We start from the raw sequence: 19,006 nt of genomic DNA, 5'->3' as shown, positions 1-19,006 counted from the left end.
TTGTCGCCGTGATTGGGTTTTATGTTGATGGGTTCTATTTTTATTTTGATGAATGAGTTTTGATTTTGTTGATGGTTGATGAATGGGGTTTGTTGATGGTTGATGAATGGTGGCTAGGTTTCTTTGGTTTCGTGGTGGCTTTTGGCTAATTTGATGGTTGATGATGGGTTCTATTTTTATTTTGATGAATGGGTTTTGATTTTGTTGATGATTGATGAATGGGTTTTGATTTTGTTGATGGTTGAATGGGGTTTTTTGATGGTTGATGAATGGTGGCTGGATTTCTCTGGTTGATGAATGGCGGTGGCGGTGGTGGTGGTGTTGGTGGTGGTTGTGGGTGTGGTTGTGGGTGTGGTTGATGGTAGAGGTGGTTATGGTTGGTGTTGTGGATGTTTTTTGGGTAGTGGGATATATTATTTTATTGTAGTGATTATATTATTTTATTATGATATTTATATTATTTTATTGTGTTGAAAGCTAAAATAGATCTACTGCTGCAATATGTGTGTAGGTAAAATAGATAAAATAACTTTTGATGGAGCTAAAAAGTTAAATTTTTAGCTCCACTACTGTAGATGCTCTTATAACCCTTATCACCATATAATTTCTACATGAAAAGCATACTTATGATAGAATCTTTGGTGCTATAAAATTTTAGCTATATGGAGGGAGAACCATTTATTTTGGCTGACTATTATTTAATAGACTCAGAAAGTACATTTGACTTACAAAGCACTATTATACTGGTATTTACAAGGCACTTGCTGTTTTTCTTTGCCATTTCTTGGGCGATTTGGCACAATAGGAACCTGCGTGTCCATGATGAAGATTGTCTTTCACCCCTCCAAACTTGGGAGATGGCTCAGAGATTAATAGATGACTACCATGGTGCCATTAAAATGGATTTTCCCCCTTTGCAGTCCACTCCTATGGGCTGGTCTGTCCCTCCTCCTGGTGTGTTTAAGGTAACTGTAGATGGGGCATGCTCTATAGATTCTGGGGGGAGTTCAGGGGTTGGTGTAGTTATCAGAGATGGGTCCGGCATGGTTATAGTAGCTCTCAGCAAGCTGCTGCCTTCTAATTTCCCTGCTGAGTGGACGGAACTATTTGCTATTGAGCAAGGCCTTATGTTGGCTCAAGAAATGGATCTCCCTCAAGTCATGATGGAATTAGATGCTCTTTCGGCGATTCTTGCTATTAACCATGGCAATATTGGAGGTGAAACTGGTAATTTGGTGGAAGGTATTTTGCGGGCCAAAGCTTTGTTCTATTGCTGCTCTTTTGCTTACTTGAAAAGGGACTACAACATGGTTGCTCACGAGCTTGCTCAATTCGCCAAGACTAATTATTATTCTCAAGTCTGGAAAGGTGTTACCCCACCTTTTGTATCTCATTTGGTTGTATCTGATTTAGAGCCTCATGCTGGTGGCTCTCTGTTGTAACCCTTTTTTGGTTTAATGAAATTGATTTCCTCTCCCAAAAAAAAGTATTTAGTTTTGTTTTTGTTTTGTTTTGTTTTTTGTTTTTTGTTTTTTTTTTTTTTTTTTAAAGTAAAGGGTTAAGGGTCTATCAACTTGTTGTGGACATGAGATGTATATTATCAAACCAAAAGGGTCTTACACTGTTTTACTTCCATACAGAGACCAGAGAAAGAAAGATTGAGAGAGAGTTTACCCAAAAAGAAACGCTGAAAAAGGGTTTGAGAGAGAGAGAGGGGTGTATTATAATATAATATAATACCCATCCATCAATCAAAGTAATTTAAAAAAGAAAGGGCTTTCACTAAACAAAGGAGAGAGAGAGAGACTCTTTCACTAAAATTACTAAAAAGATTTCTGTTTTGTTGGGTTGAAATTGAATCCCTTCACTGTTCTGGCCATCGCCATCATTGTCCATTTTGTACGGCCTTTACTTACCCCTCTACGTTATATTTATGTAAAAAATTTTCATATTCTAAATCTATTATTATTATTATTATCATCAATTTTCTTAGACTAGAATGACATGTGAGCTGGGACCCACTCCTGTGCATCGGTTATATTAGGCCTCCACTCCACTACATGTGCTACATGCAAGACGCATTTCTCACCAGACTTGGATATTCAGTTATTCACAGCAGAGCAGCCTGAGCTAGACAGCTAGTCTTGTTTGTTATGCACTGAGTATCTCTCTCTCTCTTAATCACTATGGTGTTTATAACTTGGGAGACCCAAAATTCTTATTTTCATGCTAATTTTCCTCTATGGTTTTAGGCACTTTTTGGTTTTTGAAATGAGAGAAAATGGATTTTTGAATGAATGAAATTACACTAGTTCACTCCTTGCTTAGCTGAAGGTCTCAATATGTTTTGATGTGGTTTTTGCTCTATCTGGTTCCTTGAAATCACTCTCATAGTGTTAAGCATTTCTGACTTGGTTATTTATTTATAATTATTTCCTCCCTCTCATATTTGTAATTCAATTTAATATGAAAGTCCTCTTTTTGTGAATTTTTTTTTTCCTTTTAATTTAAAAGATCTAATATGTAGAGGTGAACAAATTATTAAATAAGATTAAGATGATTAAGAGAATATTTAAGGTTAAGGGAAAAGGGAGATGGGAGTAGAGGTAATAATATCACCTTAAGATGTTATATCCTCGACACAAAAGAATTTGATGCTTGATGCACTGATTTTGTTCACAAGTTTTTGGTCAATGTAAGCAAATAGTGAAATGGCCAACCCATTACAGATATCCAAAGAGTGTGCCAATGTATGACCACATTGATATGATTTATTTTATTTATTTATTTATTTTGTGTGTGTGTGGAAAAAATATTTCTAGTGTAGTAGTATGGTGTCTTAGAAATAGTCAGGCAAATCTTAAGTCTCTGTTTTGTTTCCCCATTTGAATATCTCCTCCAGTTCATGGTGCAAGCATTATTTTTATGAGTATCTAAAAACTTATGTGCAATCTCAGTCTGGAAAATAAGACCCAGAAAGTGGACTCAGTTTTGGCTTCAATGGAAACTTTGCTTTCTGAATATTAATATTGAATCTTTAAGGAGTTTTCTCATATATGTGAAATGGATATGCTACTGAACCTGATGTATTGATATTTTTACTTCTTGTTTTCTCTTGTTGAGAGAAACAAATGCATTGTGGTTTCTATTCCAGACCCTTCATTTATGTCTAGTTTTGTTTTTATGCGTATTGAACTTGTAAGCTTAGTTGGGTCGGCTTTACCAGCCCTCTTTCTTTCTAGAGCTGGAATTACACCCATATCTGCATAATTATATGCATGTCATTTATGCTTTCATTGGCTTTGTGAAATTTTATTAAGATTTTAAGAGTTATCCTTTGTCCTTATTTTGCTTTCCTTATTGCCTGATTTGTTAATGTCCTTGCAGGTTACCAAATTGAGTTGCAAAAATGGCAGATAGGCCACAACTTCCATCTGTAATCCAGAAGATAAGAGTGCAACCTTACCTCTCCATCACGCACTTTCCTAACCATCAAACCTGGACTTCAAGCTTGCAAAACATTCCCAGTGCTGGTGGACATGCGATCGACAGATTGCACAAAACATTGCTCCCAGCAAATGCTGGCTCTGCCTCCTATCTTGCTTCACCTCTGCTTCCAGTATTTGTAAGAGCTCCGCTGGAAAAGCAGAAGTCTGACTCTCGAACTGGGTTAATTTATGGATCATTCCTTGCTCTTTTTGGGGTGCTAACTGCTCCAATTGGGAGAGTGAAACTCCTGATCCTTATAAAGGAATTGTGAACTGCTTCGCCAGAACAATCAGTAATGAAGGCTTCATATCCCTTTGGAGAGGCTACATCCCTGGTGTCATCAGCGACGTTTCCTTTAGAGTAAATTTTCAGCAATTTTTTCTTTTAGAACTTATTGTGCATTAACTGGGCTTCTTAAACCTGATTTTGACCATTAGAAATTTGTAGATGTTTTTGTTGTTTATTTCTTCTTTGTCTCATCTAATCTTGTTTATTAAATCCACAGTATTTATATGTACAACAGGTAATAAGCTTTGGCTTTAACAACTATTTTCTGACTTTAACCAATTTCAAGAAAGACAAAGATGGCTACTGGAAATGGTTACTCGGAGGCTTGGGAGGAGGAATTTTTGCTAATTTAGCAACTCATTTTGTTGTTTATCCCCTAGATTATGCCCAGACTCGCCTAGCCAATGATATCAAGACAAACAATAAGATTGAAGAAAGGCAATTCAAAGGTTTGATTGATGTCTACAAAAAAACTATAAGATCAGATGGCATTGCTGGACTGTACCGTGGATTTGCTATCTCATGTTGTAAAAGCTTATTAAGTACTGGCGTCTACTTTGGCATACATGTTATCTTCAGGCCGTTTATGTTACACTGGGTCCGGTCACAGCTCAGTGCAATCATGAGAATTTAGTGTCATTGGGGCTATTTCTTTGATGACATTCATAGCCCCTATACCCAGCATGCATTGCTTTTTTACAATCAAGGTCACCCTTGATTTATTTTTTCCGAGTGTTTCTTGACAAATTCCTTTCGCTCTCTCTTTTGTTTTTGGTTACATTTGGCTTTCCCAATATTTTTAATTTTAATTGTCTAAGTGGCATCTTCATTTCATGTAATCCAGAGATTTTTTTTTTAAGGTTTTGCTATTGCTGATTAGTGTGAAATAGCAATCCATTCATGATACAGAATTATGTTGAATTACACTTGCTGTTTTTGCAGGATGACTTCTTGGCTACACCAGTAATGGCAGTGGGAGTTGCAGTTTGTCAAAAGATGGCAACTTACCCATTGGACACTGTAAATAGGAGGATGATGATGACCTCTGGAGAAGTTGTTAAATATCAGAGTTCAATACATGCATTTGCAGAGATTATCAGGAATGAGGGTGTTAAGTCCCTTTATAAGGGTGGAGGTACATGCATCCTCAAAAAAATTACTTTATCCGTTATTTTTGCTGTTTTTATCACAAGATTGCCCGATTATTTTTCCACAAAAAAGTCTAATTCTGCCGCTGATGGTGTGTCTGCAAAGAGGAATGGATCGGTTGGTGGTGATCAATCTGCATCAACTCTCACCATTAAATGGACATATGGTAAGAAGGACTAGGGGCAACGGTGGTGGAGGCCCACGCAGAAATTTCTCTTCTGAGGGGAACAATGATTTAGATTGTCTTTACAATTAGAGTTCAGTTGACAGTCTGAGAAAGTTCTTCTGTAATATAATATTATAGGGAGTAAAACAATAGTACTTAGGTTTATGAGTCTGGGCTTAACCTCTTCCCCGTAGTAAACAAATGAGTTTGTATTGTGCTGACTTCTAAAAATTGGATACTCAAATTACCACCACTTGAAATCAATACATCTACTGGAAGCTTAATAGCATTAGATCGTCTAATACATTGTCTTTCATATCGAAATATTTTTCTTAGTCAATGATCTGTTACATCTTTTGAGTACTTGCATCTGAGTGTGTGAATGAGGATTGATGCTCACCTGAGAAACTTTTAGCATGTGCATTCCCTCTATAGCAATATTATTTGTTATTAACTAAAATATGTGGGATTTTATTTTTGATGAGTGCTCTTTCACTGATTTACACCTTTATCAATTTTGAAAGTTTCTTCTTGATTGGTGTTGACAGAAATGTGATATTGAAAATTGCAATGATTTCTTATTGGAGTGAGAATCTGCCATTGGATCGACGATTAATTAACTCACAGATCATAAGAGAACTTTTATTGCTATAAAGCTTCTTTGGATCAAGCTGAATGTATTGTGCTTTGGGTCAAAAGAAGCAAAAGAAGACAGAAAGCCTATCAATTCAAGCATTAGATATTGAGCCTATGTTGCACAGACACGGACACGGACACGGACACGGGGATACGACAATTTTTGAAAAATAAGGACACGACACGGCGGGGACACGGCGGTTAAATAATTAATTAAATTTTATATTTAGGCATATTTTTTAATATTTTTAGACAAAATACATTTATGTTTAGAATTTAAATTATGTAAGAACTACAAATAAGTAAACTAACACCCAAAATACTACAATAATACACAAAATCTTCAAGCACTTTCAGTATTCATTTTAGTAAAATTACCTACAATATTTAACTTTAATAAATAAATAAAACTATAGCACGACACACAAAAACAAATTTATAAGTTATAACTAATATTAAAAAAATATATATATATTAAAAAAAAAAAAAAAAAACACAAAACAAAAACAAAAGCAAAGCAAAAGGCGTTATATTATCATGTCTAAGTAACAGTAGATTCAAGTAACATCGGAAAAAAAAAAAAAAAAAAAAAAAAAAAAAAAAAAAAAAAAAAAAAGACAGAGAGAACAGAGAAGAGATCGGTCCGCGCCGAGAGAGATCGGAAGGGACAGAGGACAGATGGCACGGCGTCGACGTCGGAGCTCGCCGATCGGTCCGATCTAACTCCGGCGAGGGACAGAGGGCAGCGGCAGCGACAGAGGGAGGGTGGGTTGAGAAGATCTTGAGATGTGGTTTCAACTTTCAGTCTAAGAGACTCTAAACTTGCTATATTATTTTAGGGTTATCACAAAATCAACGGCATTGGTAAGTTCCGGTCAAAATCTATGATTTTTTTCTTTTCTTTTTCACTGGTGGCGTGTCGGAGGCGTCGGAACCGCGTCGCCGCCGTGTCGGAGCCGTGTCGGAGAAACGAAAAAAAGAAAAAGAAAAGGGACACCGCCGGACACCGGAATCTGGCGCGTCGTCCCCGTTCCGGTGTCCGACACGTGTCGGACGCGGGCACGACGCCAAAAATGGCGTGTCCGTGCAACCTAGTATTGAGCTTTGGGTTAAGCTGAATGGTTAACATACAATTGAACTCACATAACCAAGCCTGAATATAGAGGAGAAGAATTCAGTCATTTTGTTACACCCAATTTGGGATACGAAGAAAAAATTGAAATAATTGAAAAAATCAAACTTACACAACTACATTCTGACCCGCACAGCCACATTCCAACCCACACAGCCAACATCAAACTCACACAATTAAATTCCGACCCACACAACCAACATCACAGCCAAGACCAACACATCTACCACCACCAAACCACAACAATCCACAACCAAAATTCTGAACCACGCCAAACCCACACATCCCACAACCCATGCACATCAAACCCATGCCTACCACGACCCATGCCACCATGACCAAGCCACTGTTGGGGATATTATACAAAGTAATAATGGAAGAACAAGGTTAACACAAAAAACAAACAGAAAATAGATAACTTGGAGGCACTATATAGTTTTCCTTAAACAATATTTGTCCCCCACACTTTTGTTGCTAAAGGGTTATCGCAAATTTGTCTCCAGGATACAACCAAGATGTTAGGTTCTATAGATAGTAATTCTAGAAAATGACCACCGGATTTCTTGTGTTTCTTTCAAACTTACTCTTTTGTGAACATAATCCTCTATTTATACCCATAGGGTTATGTTTCATGAAAAGTCACATATGGAAAGTTAGTTATTTTTCAAGTGAACATAAATCTCAATTCATGAAAAGGCACGTATGTTTCATGAAAAGACACGTATGAAGAGTTAGTTATTTTTTCATAAAACGGTTAACAAAGATTGAAACCTCTTCAACCTTTCTGAACAATCACCAGAAAAATCTACAGAAAATTCCAGAATTTGAATTTTCATTTTATGAAACCATATTCTCCAAACTCAAACATCATTATTACAACATATCCTTCTTTATACCTATATATACAACAGCCACCACCCCATGGGCCATGACTCATTGGCAGTGGCAGCTCCAGAAATTTTTTTTGAGAGTTATTATTAAGAAACTTAAATTATAAAAAATCTAATAAAAAGAGAATTTTATACATTGACAAAACACACACACACACAAAATCTTACAATTTTCTTCTACAATTTTTATTTATTTATTTTGAAATTGTTACATGATAATCTCATTATCAATGTTGCAAGCTACATCTCTTCAAAAGTTTAGTTAAATAAAATTTTTCTTGAACTTTTTTCTTTTTATTTGTAAGGACCTAATATATTGTTAAGGGGACCAAAGTTTAAGAACAAAATTTGGCTACAAACTTAGTTGTAGTCACTCTCATTAAATGAATTAACATTGTTAGATATTTTGAAAATCTACTCGATGAATTGCATTTCTCTATGTTCTTAAAATGCTTCAAAATTTCATGCCAGTCGGATGTTATTTACCATTCGATCCATAAAATTATTTTTTATGTATAATTTTGGACTACAAAAACTCAAAATTTAAATATTTTATTGACGACATAGCTATTAATCTTTTATTTTCTTGAAATTTCACAAGTATGGAGGATTTAAGAAGAAAATGAAATTAAATGGTGAATTTGTTAAAATTCACATTCAATAAAAAAAAATATTGAATAGAGTTGTGGCCTTAGTCTACAACCAAGTTTGTTGCCAAATTTTGTCCAAAATTTAATTATGTTGGACTTAAGAAGAATTTAGGGTAGTCACAAAGAAATTGGTTGAATTCATAGCGCAAAACAATACCACAACAGCGTTTAATTCCATGCTTGTATCAGATTATTGCTACAATGAGACAACTTGGATTGGTTATGATGATGTACAAAGTATTTATACAAAGGTCACATATACTAAGGGAAAGGGGTTGCTTGGTTACTTTTCGTGGCAGATTGACCTTGATTACAATTGGACTCTCTCCAAATTAAAAAGGTTAAAACTTATGAATTTATCATTTTCTAATATTTTTGAGTTTGTTTCTAGATTCTAAAATAGTTTGCTATAATGATAATTTTCAATTTGAAGCAAAAAAGAAATTACGATAAAAGAAAAAAAAGTTAGGGTTTCAACCAATGTTTCTATGGCGGGCCAAAATTTGATAAATAAGATTTCAACCTCATACAATTGATTTATAGATATGGGATGTCAATCAACCTTGTTTACCCTTTTTTAACAACTCTATGAAGTGATGTTGGAATGTATGTTTGATATATATAAGCCCGGCAAAATAAAACAACTTATGTCTGGGATTAATACTATGCTTCTCGGTTTTAGGTCAAGGTGTAGGTTAATACTTGTTCTTGAACTACAGTACTCTCACTCTCTCTCTCTCTACTTTTTTTCTTGATCCCCTTTCTTGTAGGGATCCTTTTCCTTTACATAATCATTCAAATTGCATCTTGGCCTTCCACTTGGGTGGCCAAGGGTGTTTTTTTTTTTTTTCCCCAGATACTTGTCCCATCAGGGCCTTCCTAGAGGGTTTCTCTGTTAGATTGTGAGCTATGATGACACCATTCAGGGGTCATTCCACCATTAATGCAGCCAGCTAAGTGGGTGCATAGCATTGAATGTGGAGGTAATGGATGCCTTATCTGTATCCTTCCTTCATCCACTCAATGACAAACATTCCTTCCTTTCCTCGGACACATGTCTAGTGGTCTTCACGGCCAGACCTTGGCCCTTCCAGGAATGTACCTGTATCCTCGAGTTCCTAGGCCATGCTGATCTTCTTCGGTTTTGTGATTGTGTTATCATGTTTGCTCCAAGGCTTCCTTAACAAAACCTTCCAAGGTGTGCCCCTTTTGTCTTGACCTCTTCTCATTTATTCTTGTTCTCGGTTTGCATGCTCTTGTCATCAATTTCCTATCCTCCCACAATTTCTTAAGCTTTGTATTTGAATCTATTGGTCTTGTGGATTTAATTTGGTGATTAATTATGAGACCCGTAACAAGAGTATAGCTTAATAATATATTCAATAGAATTGTTTGAACTTGTTTCTTTTTTGTTTTTACTTTTATTTTAGCAAAAATATGTTAGAAATATATCTTCTTACATTTGTTTAACTTCACAATTTTACATCAATGTTCATTATTGATATGAGAATGTCTACATTTTAAGACATACAATTGACATTTAAAAAAAAAAAAAAAAAAAAAAAAAAAAAAAAAAAAACAAAACAGGTGTTAGAGATAATAAAAGCCCAAATATATAACATATTTTGAAAAATAATTTACTATAAAATATAAGGATTACACAGCGTTAAATGAATCTGATTTAACAACTATCTATATAACTATATAAGAAAATTATGGTGAAATAATTTTGTGCATAACTCGTCCATGTGGCAAGTTGTGGTTGGTGGAGGGGTGACCCACCATCATCTCTTTACTAACCACAACTCACCACATGGTGAGTTGTGCACAAAATTGTGCAAAGAGTTGTGGCACCTGAACCACTCAACTATATAACTGTATCACAATGATAGGCCGACATATTTATTATTCTTTTCAAAAATATATTTTTTAGTTATTAAAAAAAAAAAAGTTGTCTTCTTGATTACTTGGTTGTACTTTGCGGGTTTTCCGAGGATTTTACCAAAAGATTATTCGTTTCTCAACAACCTCAAAATTGAAACTGCTTTTGACTTTAAAACCCAATATATCCTACATGCAAGTTGCAAATACAATATTCCTTCCAAGAAAGAATTAAATTTATTTTCAAAAAAAAAAAGAGTATATTGAAAGAGAAACCATGCTATTTGCCAATATATATCTGCTCCATTACCATAATCATAGAAAGGAAAACAGCTCCCAAATTCCCTTAATGGCTTTGAAAAGACTTGCTTCATTCTCTTCCACGTTCCACCCTCCTGTTCCTTTTCCAACTTCGCTTCTCAGCTGGGAATAAGAATGTCGTCAAAGCTTCCTACTGGTTATCTGGCAGTGGATACCCATTGTCCAACATAGATTCAACCCTTTTCACACACATCTTTTGCGCCTTTGCTTATCTTGACCCCGACTCCTACCAAGTTAACATTTCCTCCTCAGACATAATCCAATTCTCAGCCTTCACCAAAACCGTGCAGCAAAAAAACCCATCTGTTAAAACCCTCTTATCCATCGGTGGACGGGACTCAAATCCTTCAACTTTTTCTTCCATGGCTACCCAAGCCAGTACCCCAAAAACATTCATTCATTCCTCAATATCAATAGCCAGGTCTTATAACTTTTATGGCCTTGACTTTGACTGGGAATTCCCATCATCAGCCACAGACAACATGGATCGGTTTTGGGAGGACCAGTATCTTTAGCAAAACTCTAATGTGAGTTATTGCGTCCACCTATTCCATCTTTTCATACACTATTTTTTATCAAAAAAAAACTTTTCATACACCATTTACCGTCCATATGTCATGGTCGTAACAAAAATTGTGGCTCAAATACAGACTCTCTTCTGACCAGCTAGCTCGACCACTCAAGGACGTGTGCAATAAAGGACACGTGAGGAAGACAGCATCAATTTTTCTGAGCTCAATTCAACTTTTCAAGGATAATTGGAACACCTATTTCACCTACTCTCCACCAACTTGGAGCACCAGTCGACAAAACTCATTCAAATCTCACAAAATGCACATCTGTATCATTTGAGTGAAAAATTGAAGGAAAAGTTTTAAAAGTTGTACTTTCAATTTTATTTTAAAAATTTTACAAATTGATTTATCAGCTACGGATCATATTGATATTAGAATAAATAAATTTTTTAACTTTTTATTTTACTTGATTGATGTTATAGTTATTAAAAATTTTATTTTTTTATATAAGATTTATAAATTGTTGTACCACCAATTTTTAAGCATAAAACAAAAAATGATTAAAAAATTTATTTATTATGTTGTTGATGTTATACAAATCATATTTATTAATATGTTAATTTATGAGTTTTCTGTAATTTTGAGTTGTCTCCCTTCTTCTTTCAATTGACACACTCAACAGTCAACACATAGGCTCTGTGGTCTCCGCTTCTGCTTCTCTCAGGCAACAACAGCCCCCACCTCCACAGCCACAACATGGAAGAGCAACTTCCTTAATCCGCAGTACTTGTAACAATTCTGCCTTGTTTAATGTTTAAATGTTAACACAGCCATTTTTAAAAGCTTATATAATAAAATTTTTAGTACCTCTAGCATCATTCAAAATTAAATTATTGGAAAAAAAAAATGATGTTAGGGATATTATAAATACTTTCATGACTTTACAAACTAATGTATTAATTTTTAAACAAAACATAAAAAGTATTTACGAAATTTATTTATGAATACGACACCCATCACATTTATTGTCACATCAATTTTTAAGTATCTTGTGTTAAAATTAGTAGTAAATTTAGCATTTTGCTACCTAGAAGTATAGGCCTTATAAGAGAGTTGTTATTAAAGAGTTGTAAATAATATCATCCTCCGTCAAGAGAGTGATGCAAGTGATACGAAATAAGTAAATATTTTATTACATTAGAGCATTCACATCAATGATTCTAAAAATTTTAGGTTTTAACACCTCAAAAACATATTTTCTCTATTATACCACCCCACTTTAAAATACATCCAACATCAAAACTTCTATAAGTTTTACCACTTCATTTAATATAATATAAAATACTCATTAAATTAATAAAAAAACCTATAGCAACCACCTCCTCCATCACCACTACCACCACTCCACCTGCCATAACTACCATTGTAGCAACCACAAACCCTCCACAGCCACCACCGCTAGGTCCACCACAAGCCACAAGCACCACTATGGCAACCACAACCCACTGTAGGAAGAAAAGAAAAAGAAAAAGAAAAAATCAAAGCATAACCACAACCAACCACCACAAAAACAACTAGTCACTGCAAAAACAAAATCTAAGCCACCTTCCTCTTCCACCAAATCTCAACCACACACTCATTCCTATCCACCAACGAATCATAGCCAAGCACTCACTGGTGTACAATCTAACCCACTACAGGAAGAAAAGAAAAAAAAAAAGGCAAAACCACAACCATCTACCAAAAGCAACTAGCCATCAAAACAAAATTGTAACCCAACGATCGAACCCACGCACTCACCGATCTCATTGATCTCACCACTGTGCCTCACAACCGATCTCACCACCGTGCCTCCAAATCTAACCCACAAACCACTGCCACGGTGACCCACAATTGAAAACCCACTGAAACAGATCGGAAGCCACAGGGAGATCGAGTTTAGAGACAAAGGAGAAAGAAGAAGAAAAAAGAAGAAGGAGAGAACGACAAGTTTGAAGAGAAAAAAAAAATTTTTTTTTTTTTTTTTTTTTAGAGAAGAAGAGAGAGAAAGAGATTTTTTTTAAAAAAAGAGAAGAAGAAAGAGAAAGCTTTAATATATATATATATATATATATATATTTTATTTTTTTTTTGAGTTATAGCTACAGTAAGCTATCAAAGATGGCAGTTTACTGTAGCTAAGTTATTATTTCTTTTTGCTATAGCACCTTTGTTATGACCCACGTTTTAGTGTTTTAGTTGCAAATATAGCATTTTTAGCATTTATACCATCTTTAATGTGAATCTTTTTCTTTTTTTTCTTTTTCTTTTTTTTGAGAGGAAATTATAGTAGGCTTTATTAATGTAAATTACGTTGTACAATGGGGAAGAGAAAAGATAGGCATTCTTCTAACCAAACAATGGCCTCATCTTCCTCTTTTGCAGCACTAGCCAAAGCAAGTACAGCACGATTATATCGTAAAGGAATGCTAGAAAAAGAAATAAAAACAAAACTTTCTCTAATACATGAAATATCTTCAAGGGTCCATGCAACCTCCAATGAGCAAATCCTGTCAAAATTTAACAATTCCACAAGTTTAGCAAAATTGCATTCCACCTCTACTTTGGAAAAACTGATGCTTTGACAGAAAAGTAAAGCTTTCCTCATCACAAAAGCTATTGTGCATAGCTAGTTCAGCTTCTTATCCATTCGATCACATAGAGCAGCTAGTACTTCACCCTTTTTGTTGCGGATAATCAAGCCAAAACCCACTGATGCAAACTTCTTGGATTGGGAAATAGCCACATTAACTTTGTGAATTAAGTCTGACCGAGGAGGCTTCCAAGTAGCTGCCGTCAAGCCGCCTACCTGCAGATTTCTCTCTTGCACTTCCATAAACTCCACTCTGTACAAGTCTGCCCGAGACCAAATATCTTTGTGGGAGGTGCAGTGTTGTTGAAAACCAGTTTATTTCTACATTTCCATATCATCCAGCAAGCTATGCAGAGAGTATCAAAAACTGGTGAAAGAAAATTCTTAATTGCAGCATCCATTGCATCAATGAACTTTATGTGAGGAGGAAATCTGTAATCCCTCAAGTGTGAAGATTGCAGCCAAACGGCTTGGGCAAAGGAACATTAGGAACAAATGAGTATAAGTCTCGGCTTCCTCAGTACAAAGAGCACAAGAAAAGAAATTCAATACCTTTCTATCAAAGAGTTTGGTTAGTGTAGGCAAACTGTCATGACATGCTCTCCAAATAAATGTTTTGACCTTAGGTGGAAGCTGGGCGGACCAGATACCATCCCAAAAAGAGTGAAGTCGAGATGGATTGGATGAGGAAGCTTGAGTTTCCTTTAAATCCCTTTCCAATTTTGTTTGTAAGAGATACGCACTACAAATTGTAAAAGTACCCGATCTATTTCTAGTCCAAATTAAGGAGTCATCAAGCCTACGAAAACTAAGTGGAATAGCTTTGATGATGGAGGCTTCAAAAGGATAAAAAATCATATTAATAAGCATGTTCTTCCATCTTGGCTGAGGAGCTGAGAAATCCATTAAATCTGCCACTCTAGCTTCAGCTGGTAGAATTGTTCGAGGAGAGACTATTTTATGATTAATCTCAGAGGGAAGCCACTTATCTGACCATATGTTGATTTGAGAACCATTTCCCACCCTCCATCGGCTACATTGAAGGTTGAGTTGTCGCCCTTGAATAATGCTCCTCCAAGCATAAGAGGAATGATTAGGACCAGTGGCTTGAAGGAAAGAAGTGTTAGGAAAATATTTGGCCTTATAAACCTTGTAGAGCAAAGACTCTTGATTGTGCAGAAGTCTCCAACACTGTTTAGCCAGCAAAGCTAAATTAAAACATTTAAGGTCTCGAAATCCTAGACCTCCATCCTTTTTTGCTAGACATAATTGCTTCCAACTCATCCAATGCATTTTCTTCTCCTCCTCTTTTTGACTCCACCAAAATTGTCCCATCATAGAATTAATATCTTCACAAAAACCTATGGAAAGGAGAAAATAATTCATAGCATACACTGGGATCACTTGAGCCACCGATTTAATGAGAGTCTCCCTGCTAGCCTGTGAGAGTAGCTTGCCTTTCCATCCACCAAGTTTTGCTTGGATTTTGCTCTTTATATCAGCAAAAGCTTGTTTCTTGCCTCTCCCAATAATGGGAGGTAGCCCAAGATATTTTTCAAGGGGCACATTAGAGGTAGCATTGAAGAACAACCTGATTTCCTCCCTCAATGAAGGAGAGGCGTTGTTGCTGAAAAATATGGAGGTCTTTTCACAATTAATTTTCTGGCCTGTTGCAAGTTCATAGACTTGAAGAATATTCTTGATGGTGTGGCACTTAGATAGAGAAACATTACTAAATAGTAAGTTGTCAGCTACAAATAAAAGATGGGTAATTTGAGGACTCTCCTGTCAGATGCTCACTCCATGCAAGTGTGCTTATGTAGAGTAGCATTCCTTAATAATGATGAAAAGCCGTCAGTGCTTAAAAGGAATAAATAGGGTGACAAGGGGTCCCCTTGGCGGATGCCTCGAGATGGCTTGATGAAGCCAGATGGAGAACCATTTACCAAGACTGAATAAGAAACCGATAAGATTCCTGTCATGATAAGATCGACCCACTTTGGATGAAATCCCATCTTTAGCATCAGAACCTGTAAATAATCCCACTCCAACCTGTCATAAGCTTTGCTCATATCAAGCTTGAGGGCCATATGTGCAATGTTCCCTTGTCATTTGGACTTCATGTAGTGCAGAGTTTCGAAGGAGATGAGAATATTGTCTGTGATCACTTTATCAGCTACAAATGCACTTTGACACACAGATATGATGTCACCCAAGATCTTCTTAAGTCTGTTGGCTAGAACTTTAGAAAAAATCTTGAAAATCACATTACATAAGCTGATGGGTCGGAAATGAGACACAAGTATTGGGTTCTTTCTTTCCAAGATAAGAGTAATATGAGAAAAATTAATGCTTTTCAAAAAATTTCCAAAGCTTAGACAATCAATCACAGCATTAGAAATGTCAATACCTACAATATGCCAATATTTTTGAAAAAATAATGGGTTCATACCATCTAGTCCTGGTGCTTTTGTAGGGTGCATCTGGAATAAAGCTTCCTTAACCTCCTCTTGTGAGAACTTCTCCAATAGTGTGTTGTTCATCTCTAGGGTAACAACTTCACGAATGTGACAGATTACCTATTGAAATGAACTAGTGGAGACACTAGTGAACATTGATTGGAAGTACTCAGATGCTATCCTCTCCATATCAGCCTGTTGAGAGTGCAAGGTGCCTGATGTATCTCTGAGTTTAGAGATTTCATTGCACCTTCTTCTCTAATGACGCCACAACATGGAAATATTTCGAATTACAGTCTCCATCTTTCATCCATGAGATTTTTGATTGTTGATGCTAGTAAGTATTTTCTTGAGCTATTAATTCATTGAGTTTAGTTTTGGTGACATTCCTTGCATAAGAGAGCTGCTGATTTGCCGAGTCGGATTGGCAATCCATCTCCAAGCTAGTTAATAAGTTCCTCTTTACTGAAATTGATTGTGTAAGGCTCCTTGCATTACCACCACCCCATTGAAGAAGAGCCACCCTCACTGCTTTGATCTTCTGAGTTACTCGAAACATTGGAGTGCCCCATTGGACTGAGTCCCAGCTTGATCTGATAATATCTTCATAGTTTGGCTCGCACATCTAGAACACTTCAAACTAGAAAAATCTATTTTTTTTTTACAGAGGGGTTGGAAGTACTTGTTTGGAGTTTTGCCAACAAAGCCATATGGTCAGAGAAACCAAATGGAATGTGTGTCAGTTTAGTATAACAAAATAAGGATAGCCACTCCATGTTGTACAACCCACAATCCAACCTTGCATAGACCAAATTCCCTTTGAACCCCCTATTACACCAGGTAAATTTTAGACCACAAAAACCCAAATCAATTAAAGAACAATCAACCACCACCCTGTTAAATTCTACAATTTGATTATATGGTTGATAACCACTTCCCCAATATTCGTCAGGATGTAGAATTTCGTTGAAATCCCCAAGTAATAACCATGGTAGAGAAAAAGAGGCGTGTAACTGGCGCAATAAATCTGAAGATTCACCTCTCCGTGTAGTTTCTAGATGTTCGTAGAACCCAGTGAAGCACCAAACGACACCTTCTTGGTTTATCAAAACATCAATATGATATGGGGAAGATGATTGAACATCATAGGTCAAGGCGGTGCCATAATAGCATTCAACTACACGTTTGCCTCAAATTATTGCCACAATGGGACAACTTGGGTTGGTTATGACGATGTTAAAAGTATTCTGGCTAAGGTCCTGTATGCTAAGGGTAAGGGATTGCTTGGTGACTTTGCATGGCGAGTTGGCCTTGATGACAATTGGACTCTCTCCAAAACAATTTAGTAATTATGAACATATGTTATGCCAGTATGATCATGCATTCAAAATTTGGAAATCCTTTTTATTTAAAATATAGAGAGTATTTTATTGTTAAATTGAGAACATATGATCTTCTCGATTTAACAATGCATATAGTACCACATCACATGATACACCTTTAGATTTTATTTAATCAAAACCCAGAAATGACACAATTACAAATAAAGAGTATAAAAATATGTGTGTTTGAAAGTTTTCTTTTTACATGAAAAGATCCTATTCCTCCTTGGGTCTGTTAGGTACTATCTTCTATAAATATTACTACGTTGTAACATTTTTCGTGGAAAGTGTAAACAGAAAGTCTCCTAATAAGTCTTGATCAAGTTTCAAGGAGTCTTGATCGTGTTATAAAGGAGAAATGAAATAGGGTTTCAATCAAAATCTTTTTTGCTTTGTCTTTGAATTTATTAGGCTTGTTGGACTTAATTTGATGCATCATCAACGTAATTAAATTCATAGTAAGGCTTGGTTTGACTGGGGATGGAAAAATGGAAGAATAGAAAAGATATTATTTTTCTATTTTTATTTTTATTTTTTTTATGCATGTTTGATTGTGGGTAGAAAACTGTAAAAAAGGGAGAACTCTTTTATTTAAAAAGAAAAATAAGAAGATAGCAAATGTAGATGGTATAAATTTACTCTTATGCCCTTAGTATATAATTTTTTTAATAAATATTTTAAAGTATTTAAAAAAATTGAAAAAAACCTAAAAATTAAAAGTTTAAAAAAGGAAAAAAGAAAAAGAAAATAAAGCAACGAAAAAGGAGGGAGGAGATGGTAGATAGGTAATTTCCCATCAAACCCTTGAGCCCCACAAAAATCATTCCCCTCCACAAATCAAACACACAAATCCCTTCTATTTTCTCCTCCCCACAAATCACCCCAACCAATCACTATCTTTAGGTTAAAGACAATTTGCATATTTTTAATTGAACTAGTAGTTTTATTTTTTATATTACCCTAATTATGGTAAAGACACACACATATATAAAAGGACTTCCATCCAATACTTATGTACATTGATAAAGGCCAGTGTCAGTTTTAAGGTTGCCTTTTAGTTTAAAAAATAGCAATATCTTTCCTTATGTCTTTGTAATGAACAATTTACATTAAAGGAAAAATCTTTTTCTTTTCTTTTTTTCCTATCAAAATGTGTCTAAACATACATGTTAATAATCTTAACACTCAAATAACAAGCAACGTGACATACAATTTGAAGGGCCATTACTTGTGGCATGTAATCTTTTTATTATTTATTTAAATATATTAAGATCATCACTGTACATAAAATTTGTTGGCAAAAATCCAAAATTGACCCTCTAAGTTTTAACTTTTGTCATTTCGATCATCTAAATTTCAGTTTTGTCATTTTAGTCCTCTAAGTTTCAAATTTTGTTAATTAAGTTCTCCATTACC

The 19,006-nt window shown here is 35.4% G+C and overlaps 2 protein-coding genes across 4 annotated transcripts; both read left to right on the top strand.

Moving 5' to 3' along the window:
- Window positions 1-857: 857 nt before the first annotated feature.
- Window positions 858-1,442, top strand: LOC115980256. The gene has a single exon (XM_031102530.1). It carries the CDS (start codon window positions 858-860, stop codon window positions 1,440-1,442), a length of 585 nt encoding a protein of 194 aa, XP_030958390.1.
- Window positions 1,443-2,031: 589 nt separating this feature from the next.
- On the top strand, window positions 2,032-5,416 carry LOC115979456 (ADP,ATP carrier protein 3, mitochondrial-like). Of its 3 annotated transcripts, none has more exons than XM_031101506.1 (3): window positions 2,032-2,162; window positions 3,388-4,226; window positions 4,720-5,416. In XM_031101506.1, exons 2-3 carry the CDS (start codon window positions 4,182-4,184, stop codon window positions 5,104-5,106), a joined length of 432 nt encoding a protein of 143 aa, XP_030957366.1. In that variant the 5' UTR covers window positions 2,032-2,162; window positions 3,388-4,181; the 3' UTR covers window positions 5,107-5,416. The 3 variants fall into 3 exon arrangements, with proteins under 3 accessions (XP_030957366.1, XP_030957367.1, XP_030957365.1); XM_031101507.1 differs by lacking the exon at window positions 2,032-2,162 and adding an exon at window positions 2,169-2,334; XM_031101505.1 differs by lacking the exon at window positions 2,032-2,162 and adding an exon at window positions 2,169-2,395.
- Window positions 5,417-19,006: the final 13,590 nt, after the last annotated feature.

Source organism: Quercus lobata, chromosome 3 (assembly GCF_001633185.2).
Source record: "Quercus lobata isolate SW786 chromosome 3, ValleyOak3.0 Primary Assembly, whole genome shotgun sequence".
Lineage (NCBI taxonomy): Eukaryota > Viridiplantae > Streptophyta > Magnoliopsida > Fagales > Fagaceae > Quercus > Quercus lobata.
Note: the sequence above shows the minus strand (reverse complement) of the source record. Positions and strands in the feature narration are given on the sequence as shown.

Bases quoted from the DNA above. Each gene is read 5' to 3' on its own strand.
- LOC115980256 (XM_031102530.1), top strand. From the start codon at position 858: ATGGCTCAGAGATTAATAGATGACTACCATGGTGCCATTAAAATGGAT.
- LOC115979456 (XM_031101506.1), top strand. From the start codon at position 4,182: ATGATATCAAGACAAACAATAAGATTGAAGAAAGGCAATTCAAAG. The intron at 4,227-4,719 runs GTTTGATTGATG...CTGTTTTTGCAG, and splicing joins TGAAGAAAGGCAATTCAAAG to GATGACTTCTTGGCTACACC.